Raw genomic sequence first — 14,430 nt, forward strand, 5'->3', positions numbered from 1 at the left:
GTAAAGGAAGAAATTAAGTCAGAAATCAAAACATTCTTTGAATTAAATAACAAAGGTGACACAACTTATCAAAATCTATGGGATGCAGCTAAAGCAGTCCTGAGAGGAAAATTCATTTCCATAAATGCCTATTTCAAAAAGACAGACAACTTACAAATAGACAACTTAATGAATAGACTCAAAGAGCTGGAGAAAGAAGAACAGACTGACCCCAAACCCAGCAGAAGGCGAGAAATTATTAAGATCAAATCAGAATTAAATGAAAAAGACAACAAAAATACTATAAGGGAAATTAATAAAACAAAAAGTTGATTCTTTGAAAAGATAAATAAAATAGACACACCACTGGCTAGACTAACCAAGAGCAGAAAAGAAAAATCTTTAATAACTTCCATCAGGAACATGAAAGGAGAAATCACAACCGAAGCCACAGAGATACATGACATTATCTATGAATATTACAAAAATCTTTATGCACACAAATTGGAAAATGAGGAGGAAATGGACAAATTTTTAGAAACACACAGCCTTCCCAAGCTCTATCAGGAAGAAATAGAATTCCTGAATAGAGCAATATCAAGAACTGAAATTGAAACAGCAATAAAAAACCTTCCCAAAAAGAAAAGCCCTGGTCCAGATGGGTTCACACCTGAATTTTACCATACATACAAAGATGAACTGGTGCCCATCCTACATAAACTATTCTTCAATATTGAGAAGGATGGAATTCTCCCCAACACATTCTACCAAGCCAATATAACATTGATACCAAAACCAGGAAAGGATGCAACAAAAAAAGAAAACTACAGACCAATTTCTCTCATGAACGTAGATGCAAAAATTCTCAATAAAATCCTAGCAAATCGTATCCAAGTGCTGATTAAAAAAATAATTCATCACAACCAAGTAGGCTTCATCCCAGAGATGCAGGGGTGGTTCACCATACGAAAATCTATAAATGTAATTAACCACGTAAATAGAAGCAAAATAAAGACCATATGATCCTCTCAATAGATGCAGAAAAAGCATTTGACAAAATTCAACACCCTTTTATGATAAAAACACTTAACAACATAGGCATAAATGGGACCTACCTAAAAATGATACAAGCCATATATGACAAACCCACAGCCAACATCATACTGAATGGGGAAAAATTGAAAGCATTCCCACTCAGAACTGGAACCAGACAAGGCTGCCCACTGTCCCCATTACTTTTCAACATAGTATTGGAAGTCCTTGCGAGAGCTATCAGACAAGAGAGCAGAATCAAAGGTGTCCAAATAGGGACAGAAGAGATCAAACTCTCACTCTTCACTGATGACATGATATTGTATCTGGAAAACCCCAAGGACTCAACCAAGAAACTCCTGGAATTAATTAACGAATTCAGTAATGTCTCAGGTTACAAAGTCAATACACACAAATCAGAGGCATTCATATATGCCAATACCATTCAATCGGAGAACCAAATTAAGGACTCAATACCTTTCAAAATAGCAACAAAGAAAATAAAATATCTAGGAATATATTTAACTAAAGAGGTAAAGGACCTCTATAAAGAGAACTATGAAACACTAAGGAAGGAAATTGCAGAACACGTAAATAAGTGGAAATCCATACCATGCTCATGGATTGGAAGAATTAACATCGTTAAAATGTCTATACTACCCAAAGTAATCTATAGATTCAATGCAATTCCTATTAAATTACCAACATCATTTTTCACAGATTTAGAAAAAATAATTATACGCTTTGTATGGAATTAGAGAAGACCCCGTATAGCAAAAGCAATCTTAAGCAATAAAAACAAAATGGGAGGTATTGATTTGCCAGACTTCAAACTATACTACAAAGCTGTGGTGCTTAAAACGGCTTGGTATTGGCACAAGAGCAGGGACACAGACCAGTGGAACAGAACAGAAAACCCAAATATAAAACCATCCTCATATAACCATCTAATCTTTGACAAAATAGACAAAAACATACTCTGGGGACAAGAGTCCCTATTCAATAAATGGTGCTGGGAAAACTGGATAGCCACATGTAGAAGACTGAAACAGGACCCACAGATTTCACCTCTCACAAAAATCAAATCACGGTGGATAACAGATTTAAACCTTAAATGGGAAACGATAAGAATTCTAGAAGAAAATGTAGGAAAGACTCTTACAGACATTGGTCTAGGCAAAGAATTTATGAAGAAAACCCCTAAGGCAATCACAGCAACAACAAAAATAAACGAATGGGACCTGATTAAATTAAAAAGCTTCTGCACAGCCCAAGAAACAGTCATGAAAATAAAAAGACAGCCTACAGAATGGGAAAAAATTTTCGCATACTACACATCAGATAAAAGACTGATAACAAGAATCTATTTAGAACTCAGGAAAATCAGCAAGAAAAAATCAAACAATCCTATCAAAAAATGGGCAAAGGACATGAATAGAAATTTTTCAAAAGAAGACATAAGAATGGCCAAAAAACGTATCAAAAAATGCTCAACATCCCTAATCATCAGGGAAATGCAAATCAAAACCACAATGAGATACCACTTAACTCCGGTGAGAATGGCCTTTATCAAAAAATCCCAAAACAACACATGTTGGCGTGGATGCGGAGAGACAGGAACACTCATACACTGCTGGTGGGAATGCAAATTAGTGCAACCCCTATGGAAAGCAATATGGAGATACCTTAAACAGATTCAAGTAGACCTACCATTTGATCCAGCAATCCCACTATTGGGCATATACCCAGAAGAACAAAAGTCATTCTTTAACAAAGACACCTGTACCCAAATGTTTATAGCAGCACAATTCACAATCGCAAAGATGTGGAAACAACCCAAGTGCCCATCAATCCACGAATGGATTAGTAAACTGTGGTATATGTATACCATGGAGTACTACTCAGCTATAAGAAATAACGGTGATACGACATCTCTTTGGTTCTCCTGGAGAGAGCTGGAACCCATTATACTAAGTGAAGTATCCAAAGAATGGAAAAACAAGCATCACATGTACTCACCAGAAAACTGGTTTCCCTGATCATCACCTAAATGTACATCAGGGAAGGATACCAATTGGATATCAGACTGGGATGGGGGCGTGGGGGGAAGGGGTGAGTGTATGCCTACATGATGAGTGCGTTGCACACCCTCTGGGGAATGGTCATGCTTGAAGGTGCAGACCCGGGGAGGTGGGGGGGGGGGATGGAGGTATGACTACATGATGAGTACCAGGCGCACTGTCTGGAGAATGAGAACGGACGCGCTTGGGACTCTGACTCGGGGGGGATGGGCGGGACATGGACAATGTATATGACCTAAACTTATGTACCCCCATGATGAGCTGAAATAATAAAAAAAAAAACAAAACTAAAACAAATCAACAAAATTAGAAACTGGCTGTTAAAACAACAACAAAAAAAGCCCTCATGATTGCAGGTAGCACTTTTCAAATATAGTGGCCAGGCCAAAAGAAGAGTTCCTCCATGCTATGGTCAGCCAGCAAGTTTTGAGCATCCCATTCCTCTAAGAAGGGCAATGGCAAACTATGACCTGAAAGGGTTATGCCTTCTGGTTATGCCACCAGAAGACTGGCAGAAGGGACTGGGGATAAGCAGACAGGCATGGCAGAGAGACAGGTCTGTTTGTATCACTGGGCCAGAATTAGGACTGATGGACAGAGGTTCCAATGAGGCAGACTTCAGCTTAATATAAGGAAGTGATTTCTAATACTAGTGTTGTGCAATGGTTGTCACTATCCAATCAAGACCATCAGCATCAGAAGTGTGTGTTCCACCGGTGACTGATGGGCATCTAGCAAACAGTGACCTGAGGTAGATGACCTTGCAATTTTAACATGCTGTGATTAAACAATGTTTGCTTTAAATCCAAATCATGGGATCCTAGAAGTATCCTCTTTTAATAAAATCTTACAGAATTTTGAATTGGGTAAGTTATTTGTATTTTGACCAATAGTACATTCATGATATAAGAGTTAGTGCTTTGGAATATTCAGTTACATAGTATTATTATAGTTTCATTGTGTTTTAATGGCGAAAAAAAGGCTATTTTCATGTTCTTTTTGACAATGTTAAACTTTACCAGAGTCCTGTGCTCTGGAATACAGCCAGAGTTAAAGAAATTATATTTCTATAAGTGTCGTAGTAACTGCTCTGCCAGCATTTGTGTTCCAAGAAATGACTCAGTACAAAAGAACCATGCTTCCCCACATGATTTAGGTAAGACTCAAAGATGCCCCTCTTTTGTTCACCTACAACAAAATCAGATACAGAACCTCCAGGCAAATTCCCATTCTTTGCTTCAAAAATGATTAGCTGAACTGTTTGTACCCACTGACCAATCTATACAAAATATTAAGCTTCCTTCCCACAGGCCCCTGAACTCTGACCAACCCTCAGCCTGAAGCAGCATACAGCCCCTCCTTACCCCCTCCTAAGAGTAACAAAGATAAAAGTTAAAATTAGTGAAATAGAGAATAGAAAAAAATAGAGAAAAATCACTGAAACCAAAAGTTAGTCCTTTAAAAAGATCAGCAAAACTCATAAACTTTTAGCTAGACTAAGAAAAAAGAGAAGGCTTAAATTACTAAAATGAGAAATGTAGGAGGGGCTTTACTACTAACCTTACAGAAACAAAAAGAACCATAAAGGGACACTAGGATCAACTGTATGCCAACAAATTAAATAACATAGATGAAATGAACAAATTCCTAGAGAGACACAAACTATCAAAACTGACTCAAGAAGAAATAGAAAATCTAAATAGATCTATACCAAGTAAAGAGATTTAATTAGTAATTTAAACACTTCCCAAAAGAAAAGCCCAAGCCCAGATGGCTTCACTGGTGAGTTCTACCAAACATTTAAATACGAATTGGTACCAATTCTTCACAAACTCTTCCAAAATCGAGGGGGAGGGAACACTTTTCAACCTGTTCTATGTGATTACTATTTCCCTGATACCAAAAACAGACAAGATATCACAAGAAACTACAGACTGATATGTCTTATGAATATATATACAAAAATCCCCAACAAAAAACTAGCAAACTGAATCCAGCAGCACATAAAAAGGATTATACACTATGACCAAGTGGGATTGTCCTGAGATACAAAGTTGGTTTAACATCCCAAAATTAGTGTAATACACCATATCAATACAATAAAGGACAAAACTACATGTTCATCTCAATAGATCAAATGAGATTGGGCACACTCAGGGTAGTACCACCATAGATGATCATCTCAATAGACAGGCAAAGCATTTGACACAATTCAGTGTCTCTTCATGATAAAAACACAGAAGAAACTAGGAACAAAAGGGAACTTCCTCATATGGATAAAGGGCTTCAAAGAAAAGCCCACAATTAACATCATAGTTAATGGTAAAAGATTTTTTTTTTATTTTAGAGACAGAGTCTCACTCTGTCACCCAGGTTGGAGTACAGTGTCATGATCATATCTCACTGCAGCCTTGAACTCCTGGGCTCAAGCAATCTTCCTGCCTCAGCCTCCTGAGTAGTTAGGACTTACACCATGCCTGGGTAAGTTTGTTTTAATTTCTGTATAGACAGGGTCTTGCTATGTTGCCCAGGCTGGTCTCAAATTCCTGGATTCATGTGATTCTCCTGCCTCAGCCTCCCAAAGTGCCCAGCCAGCATGCCCAGCAATGGTGAAAGGTTTAATGCTTTCTCCCTAATACCAGGAACAAGATAAGGATGTTCACTGTTTCCACATAGAAGTTTTAGCCAGGGCATTAAGTCAAGAAAATGAAATAAAAGGCATCTAGATTTAAAAGGAAGAACTAAAAGCATCTCTATTTGCAGATGATATAATCTCTTATACAAAAAATCCTAAGGAATCACTAAACACCTATTGGAACTAATCAACAAATTCAACAAGGTTGGAAGATATAAGATCAATCCATAAAAGTCAATGTATTTCTGTATAGTAGCAGTGAAAAAAACAAAAATAAATTAAGAAAACAATTCCGTCTGAAATAGGATCAAAAAAATATGTTGGAATAAATTTAATTAAAAAAGCATTATAAATTTAATGAAAGAAATATAAAACTTACACTCTGAAAACTACAAAGAAATTAAAGAAGACCCAAATGATTGGAAAGACATCACATGTTCATGAATCATAATACTTAATATTGTTAAAATGGCATTACTCCCCAGATCTATAGATTTAACACAATCCTCATCAAAATCCCACCTGGCTTCTTTGCAAAAACTGACAAGTGGATCCTAAAATGCATATAAAATGGAAGGAACCCAGAATAGCCAAAACAATCTTGAAAAAAGAACAAAGTTGGAGAACTCACACTTCTTGATTTCAAAACTTACTACAAAGCTACAGCAATGGCATAAGAACAGATGTATAGATCAATGAAATAGAATTGAAGATCCTTAAAAAAAAAAAAAACCCTCACACTTATAGTCAATTGGTTTTTAACAGGAGAATTCAATGGGGAAAAAATAATCTTTTCAAGAAACGGAGCTGGAACAACTGAATATCCATATGCGAAAGAATGGAGTGGAACCCCTACTTCACATACAAAAATTAACCCAAACTCAATCAAAGATCTAAAGATAACAGCTAAACCTATTAAACTCTTAGGAGAAAAAAATAATAGTAAATCTCCATGACTTTGAATAGGCAATGTTTTCTTGGCTATAACACCAAAAGCACAAGCAACAACAAAAACAGATACACTGGACATCATCAGAATTAAAAACCTGTGCTTCAAAGGACACTATCAAGAAAGTAAAAATAAAATCCACAAAATGGGAGAAAAATTTTGCAAATAATGTTTCTGATAATGGACTTATTCACTGAATATATAAAGAAAGAACACTTACATTTCAATAATAAAAAGAAAAATTATTTAAAAGTAGGCAAAAGATCTTAATAGACATTTCTCCAAAGAGGACATACAAATGGAAAATGTTCAACATCATTAGCCTTAAGAAAAATACTGCAAATCAAAACCACAAAGCAATACCATTTCACACCTTAATCAAGAAATCAGATGGTAACAAATGCTGGCAACAATAGGAAGAAACTGGAATCCTCATACACTGCCAGTGAGAATATAAATTGACACAGCTGATTTGGAAAACCGCCTGGCAGCTCCTCAAAAGGTTAAAGGTAGAGTTATCATATGACCCAGCAAGTCTACTCCTACTTACATACCCAAAGGAAATGAAAGCTTATGTCCATACAAAAACTTGTACCTCGGATGTTCATAGCAGCATTAGTAATAATTGCCAAAAAGTGGAAACAACTCAAATGTCCATCAACTGATGAATGGACAAATTCAATGTGCTATATCCATACGATGGGATATTATTTGGCAATAAAAAGAGATGAAGCACTGATACACTACTGATATAACATGATGAAGTCTGAAAACATTATCTGGTCAAAGAAATAAGGAACAAAGGTCCACATGTCCAGAATAGGTAACTCCCACTACTAAGTAGTGAGACTAAGTAGATTAGTGAGCCTAAGGAGATTAGTGGTTACCTAGGGCTGGGGGAAGTCAGGAGATTATGTCTAAGGGGTGTAGGGTTTCTTTGGGGGGTTTGAAAATGTTCTAAAATAGATTATGATAATGGTTACACACCTCTGAAAATATAATAAAAGCCACTGAATTGTATATTTTAAATGGGTGAACTGTATGTCAATTATATCTCAATAAAGATATTTAAAAAACACTGGGATGATAAACACATTTTTCCTCTTAACTTTTTCTTTTACCATTTAACAACAAATAAAAATTTAAAAGTCAAATTACTCTCAAAGAAAAAAATTTTTCCTAAGTGGACTATATTCAAAACAATGTGCTCCCAACCCAGAAGGCATTTCCAGAAGAAAGCCCCATATGTACTAGACCCAGACAGCAGTGACGGAGTGAGTAGCAGCTTTGTAAAAGGACCCCTTTGTGGAAAGTTCCACGTCCTGGAATGTGTATCAGTACCATCAACAGATTGATTACAATTTATCTTTGCCCCTGCTTCAACACATTGGCAAAGATGACCCACAATGATCACGAAAGTTACTAAGGCATTAATTTGTCCTAGGAACAAATTAAAACAATTTTTAAAGTACATAATTTTATAAAAATATATATATAAAAAAAAAAATCTTTTCCCTTCATTCATGTCCAGAGCTACCAGTTCTCATGATGACAGATGTTGAAATTGTTAAGGTCTTCTTTGATCAAATGGATTTAAAACATCTGCTAACGTAAATACCTTAAAATAAAACTCCAGTTACAGGCGTCATCTTTTCTCTTGATATTTTGAAGCTACAATGTTCATTTTGTCTTGAATGGAAAAAACAGATGATTATTTTGAACAATCTGAAATAAGATTAAGTTTCCTCATTATTTGTGGGTTTGAAAAGTTGCCTGGGGGCTAAATTATTGAGTCTCAAATTCTGAAGTATGGATGACACTTGTGGAGATTCTCTCACCTGTTAGGACAATAAAAATACAGTTAATTTTGTAAAAATGTAGTCTACCCTTATATACTTCTATTCCCTCTGCTTCTGAAAAATAAATAATGCATTTTCCCCAACCTTTGAAAGACTTGAGCAACCAGAGCAGTTGGCTATCAGCTCCTTGCAGGATCAGATCTGCTCTTACTCACTGTGGTCTCTCCAGCATCCAGCTCTGGGTCTGGCGTGTAGAAGTGACTATTTACTGAATGAGTCCATGTGTCTAACTTCTAAAGGCATGGATAGGGCCCCCCACGGAATTTGGCAGCCCATTAAAAAATTAAAATGCTAGCCCCTTGTTCAAAAATTAAGACTTTCAAGATGGCAACTGCAGAATATAAGAAAGTGTGGGGCCCTTCTAAGCACAGGGTCCAGGATGACTGCCCAGGTTGCATGCCCACGAAGCCAGTCCGGATGTGGTAAGATGAAACACTGCAATGCCTCCATCACATTCTTCATACTGTTAGTGATTCCCAAGCACAGTGAGCCAGGATGATCGTGATAAAGTTAGTATTTGCAGAATTGGATGCTGATCTGGCTCCTGCGCAGCTATGTGAATGTGAAGGGCAGGTGTGTGGGCAGCACTTGTCGCTGAATTCCACCTTTTAGAAATAACAAGTCTCAATGCACCCAAAAGTCTACAATTAGGGAAACACATAAGTCCCTCATTTACCAATCCTGAAGCTGTGAACTCTTAGTTTCCTGATTTCTAGGGATTCTTGTAGATGTCACATACTTTTGGCAAACCTTGCGAGAAAACTTGTCCTCTTTGGTTAGAGAACTTTGTGCAGTTGCCGTTGGGCAGTGACATCAGCCCACTGTCACTCTGTGTTCACAGAACTGCAGTACTGCCCTTGGCCAGAGGGTAAAGGCTTTGGCAGGCTCAGAATCGAGAACAGAGAAAGCTGCCACTTTCTTTGTGACATCGCATAACCCATAATCCCCTATCCCATGTTGGCGCTAAGGAATGTAATGCAAGAAACTTAGAAAAAGGCTCTTTCTTTGGAATTCCCTCTCGTTTCTGCTTGGGTTAAAAGCCTTATTCCAGGGCCTCTGCAAGAGAGGACAAGTTTACTTTCAGAAAAAGATGCTTTACTGACATGGAAACTCCATATCAAAGAGTTGATCTGGGATACAGAATAAAGCTTAGAATCAGCAGTGACTCTACTACTGCGGGGGTGGCGGGGGGGGGGAGAAAACCTTTTTTTCCCCACTATGTTCACTTTAATCACTTTTCCCACAAAACCCGTGCCTCGGCCTCTTTTCCCAATCCTGGGTAACGATACTTGGATCCACCTGTATGCTCAAGCCAGAAGCCGAGGAGTCATCCTCAGGCCCCATCCTACCCACACATAACGGAGCACTAAGTCCCATCCAGTCTGCCCCTCGGCACCTCTTCTCCACCCCTGTAGCCACTACCCAACGTTAGAACATAAGCATGTTATCCAGGCTATTGAAATAATCTTTTTGCTGGGAACTCACCCCCTAATCTCTCTGAATTTCTCGTTCTCCACTGGACTATTCCAGCAACACACTAAGATGCCTTAATGTACCCATCCAAAGTAAATAAACCAACAAATCTTTCCCTGACCACAAGTCCTCCACCCAGATACAACCCGATCTCTCTGCTGCTTTCCATAGCAACCCTCTCCCAAAACTCCCCCACTGCTTCCTCCACCTGTTCCCCTCTCATTCTCTCACCAGCCCACCCTGAGCACGCTTTCGTCCTCCCCACATAACACTGGTTTTCCCTCTATCTCACTCACACTCCTCTGTAGTCTCCTTTGCTCGCTCCTCCTCCTCTGCCGGATCTCTAAAAGCTGGGAGCACCCTAGAATTCTGTCTTCAGGGCCCCTCCTCTGTCTGCGGTCTCTCCTAGTCCTTTCAGTATCACCACGTGCAAAAGACTCCCAAGTGGGCCTTTCCTACCCCCTCCCCTGAGGCTCTAAACCCCTCTACCAATTGCTGACTTACTCAACACATCCACGCACATTTCTACTAATAATTGGCAGCTTAAGCACAGCGCACCACAAGAGAGTGCTTCATTTCCTCAAGCGAGTTCTCACGTCTTTCCCATCTCAGGAAACGGCAATGCTATTCCCCAAATTGCTTCAGCCAGAAATCCAGGAATCATCTTCCATTACTTTTTCTTTTACCCCATCACACCTAATCAGCAAGTTGTGCAGACTCCATCTCCAAAACGCATCGGGAATCCAACCACAGGTCCCTTGCCCTGCGAGTTCACTAGGTTCTCCCCAGGACAACACCCCGACTGGTCTTGCTTCCACTCCACTTTCCACAGTTGCCCTCCACAGGAGCCAGAGGGATCGTGTTTAAGCAGATGTCAGATGACATCATACCCCTGCTTCAAGCCTGCGGGGATTCCCACTGCAAGGAGAATAAAATCCCAAGCCCTTCCGTGGTCCTGCCCATCTCCAGCCACACGGTCGTCCTCACTCACTAGCCACACTGGTCTCCTTCTCCTTCCAGTAAGATCACTTCTTCTCGAGTGCTGCATTGTCTACATCCTCAGCCTGGATGCTGTTCCTCGGAGCCCCACATGCTGTTTCCTTTGTGCCCTTTGGTGCCCAGCTTACATGTCACCTCCGTGGCGAGGCCTGACCTGGCCAACCTGGCCGCTGTAGCCAAAGTGGTGCCTCCTGCTCACCCCTCCCCTGCTGTTCCCCATCTCATTGACTCATTTCATTTTCCTCACAGCCTCTTGATCTAAAATTTTAATTTTCTCTCTTATTTATTGCCTAGGGCCCATCAGTGGACTGTAATGTCCACAAAGCCAAGGACTTGTCTACTTTCCTCCAACATTTAGATCAGGGACTTGCAGACTTTTTTCAAATTTTTACTAAAATTTTTTCCGAAATGTTGAATGAGGGGAGGCAGAGAGAAAAAGGCATTCAAGCTGAGTCACACAGTAAGAGCCAAAAGGAAGAGACGGGGAAAAAGTCTGATTCATTTTAGTGAGTGAAGACATTAGCTTGACTAAAGCAGAAAAAGAATAGTGGGAAATGAAATGACACTGGGAATGCTGGCATCAAACTGACAGAGGTTTCAAATGCCAACCTAAATAATCTCTAATTTATACGGTAGGCACTAAGGAGCCACTGAAAACTTCTGAACAAAGGAGTGAGCTGAGCACTGAAGGTGGGGCGTAATCTGGTGACAATGTGTGGCCTATATAATAGTGCCCCCCTTATCTGCTTATCCATCTTGGTGGATGCCTGAAACCCCAGGTAGTACCACACCCAAATATATTGGTTTCTTTCTATACATACATGCTATGATAAAGTGTAACTGGTAAATTAGGAATAGTAAGAAATTAGCAATAATAACGAGTAATAAGAAGGAAAGATTGAATACAAGCACTGCGACACTGCACCAGTCAATCTGATGGTGTCTAACGGGCAGGGGCTTCTGCAGCGTGCACTCACTGGGCAGAGGGAGGGTTCACGCCCTGGGCGGGATGGAGCAGGATGGTGCAAGATTCCATTGTGCTACTCAGAATGGCCGGCAATTTAAAACTTATGAAGTGTTTATTTCTAGAATTTTCCATTTAATATTTTTAGACTGTGGTTGACCATGTATAACAAACCATAGAAAACAAACCACAGAAAAGGGGGGGACTACTGTGTTAGAAGAATAGGAACAAGGGAGGGGAGGGAAGCCAGGTCATCAATCATCCAGGAAGATGAGATGAAGACTTAAAATAGGGCAGACTAGATGGAATGGAAGAAATCCCTCAGAGAGACACTGTGCAGTAAAGTTAGCCACTCCCTGGAGGTAGAGGGTGAAAGCAAGGTGAGTCTAAGGTGATTCCAAGACTTTAAGCTGTGGAACTAGGAGAACGGTGATCGAAATGGGGAAATCGGAAGAGAGAGTAAAATGTTGGACCGTGATTCCAGACAGTCAATCTCTGGGAGCAAAGACACAGATTAGGCCGTTGGTTCATTAACCCCTCTTCAGTGTTAGAGCACTCCGCAAGCCACCAAGTTGTTTACATCATCCTCTGTTTCCACCACCGCAACCAGTGCAACAGTGAGAACATGGCTCACTTATCTTTGAATTCCCAGGGCCTGGAATGTCACTACAGTTGAAATGTTGTTGAACGAACCCCGTGGTGCAAAGGGAGCTGTGAGGATGGGATCAGTTCTCAAAGGAAACACGAACTGAGCCTTGGGGAAGCGACTCCAGTTAGAGAATGGGAAGGAGAAAAGGAGTGAGGAAATAAAGAGGAAATGACACAGCAAGGTAGGGGAAGTGCTGGATAAGGGAGGACACACTGAAACAGGGGCCACAGTTAAAACTATTAAGTGTCAAGAAAAAAGTCAAGGAGAACAAGACCTATGAAAAAGTCCCTGAAGTAGACAAGAAAGTAACTGGGAAAAGTTGTTTCAATGGAGTTGTGGGGACGAAAGTGAGATTATGGCTTGCAAAGTGGAGTGGGGGAGGGGAGTGTTGCCGAGGAAGATATCTAGAAAGAAGGGGTAAGATGACAAAGAGGTTTCTCTTGGTCCATTATCTCCCATCAGTCTGTCGGGCTGCCTGGAGTGACAGCCTCAAGCAGAGTGAGGAAGAGTGACAGGATCGATTGGGCAGAGAGGAGGGGAAATTTGACAGACAAGAAAACAGCTATTTTTACGTCCTACAGCACAACGTGCCACTGATGGAGGTACACAGTCATGTATAAGCACACTGAAGTTAGTAGTATCTAAATAAAAGTTGAGCACATGCAAACATCACTCCTACCATAAGTATTTTGCTTGGACTTTCATCATCATTCACATCACTGGTTCTTTTGGACCCTCGTGATTTTAATAAATCCTCATCCATATCCACCTCATCAGATGCCACTGATTGCCATCTTCCAGCAAAGGCGTGTGTCTTGTCATCAGCCGAAGAGGCCTTGCCCCTGGTGACGTCATTTGTTGCCATTTCAGCCATGACTCCAGGGAATGGTGATGCTGACAGTGTGCTGGGTCCTCCACTGATGCCATCTGTCACCATTTCAGCCATGACTGCAGAAAGTGGTGATGCCAGTGGTGTGCTGGGTCCTCCACTGTCTCCAGCACTCTTCGATGGGGACGGAAAATCTGCTGGAGGTGCACAGCTAAGGGAGAGACTGTTTTGCAAGAAATGTTTCAAACGAGTTTTTCTGGGAAAATTGCTTTTCCTGATGGCATTCCGGAGCTGAGACTCTTCTGCAATCACATACACCCTGCAGCGGCCCCTGGTCACCGCGGTGTAGACGTGCTGCCAGTGCTGGCGGCCCGCCTTCCCCACCACATAGATGACTGACTGCTCCTCGGACCCCTGGGAGGCAATAACACGGTGTGAGGATTTAAGGCCACGGAATGGCTTCAGACAGTTTACAAAGGAGGAAAAGAGACAAGTCCTCAAAGTGCTCTCAAGCACCTCCTACCTGGCCAGAGTATTCTTCTACGTCCATCTTATGGGTTCCATATTATTCACTATCCAAGAACTCATGTTTGTTAAATATGCTGCTAGGTTCAGTTCTCACAGGTTCACAACTGGCTTGTAGAAACCCAGCAACACACTTTAAAGCCTGCACGCAGTGCTAAATCTTCCCTAATAAAAGACTTTGAAACAACTGCATAGGCTTTATGTGTAAATGCACTATCCCACTGTTACTTATAATGGCAAAACAGGAATGCCTTACATAGCCAATAATAGGAGAATGGAGAAATAAACACACACACACTTGATATATTAATACTATTTTGCAAACATCAAAAATGCTTTAAAATGTAATAAAATTTTAAAAACTGGATACATAAAGAATGGTCACAATTGTATAACAAAATAAAATTACTCTGATCCAACAAAGCATGTCAAAAAAGAACATAAATATGTAACACA

At 40.2% G+C, this 14,430-nt stretch overlaps 1 protein-coding gene across 1 annotated transcript in view; it reads right to left on the reverse strand.

Moving 5' to 3' along the window:
• Positions 1-7,849: 7,849 nt before the first annotated feature.
• HELB (DNA helicase B) overlaps positions 7,850-14,430 on the reverse strand; it is a 30,679-nt gene continuing 24,098 nt past the window's right edge. Inside the window, exons 12-13 of the mRNA XM_045553419.1 lie at positions 13,300-13,863; positions 7,850-8,514 (exon numbers count right to left, since the gene is read on the reverse strand). Of these exons, the coding sequence (XP_045409375.1) occupies positions 8,413-8,514; positions 13,300-13,863 (666 nt within the window). The 3' untranslated portion in view covers positions 7,850-8,412. The remainder of the gene's footprint in view (positions 8,515-13,299; positions 13,864-14,430) is intronic.

The sequence above is a fragment of the Lemur catta genome, chromosome 6, assembly GCF_020740605.2.
Source record: "Lemur catta isolate mLemCat1 chromosome 6, mLemCat1.pri, whole genome shotgun sequence".
Classification (NCBI taxonomy): Eukaryota; Metazoa; Chordata; class Mammalia; order Primates; family Lemuridae; genus Lemur; species Lemur catta.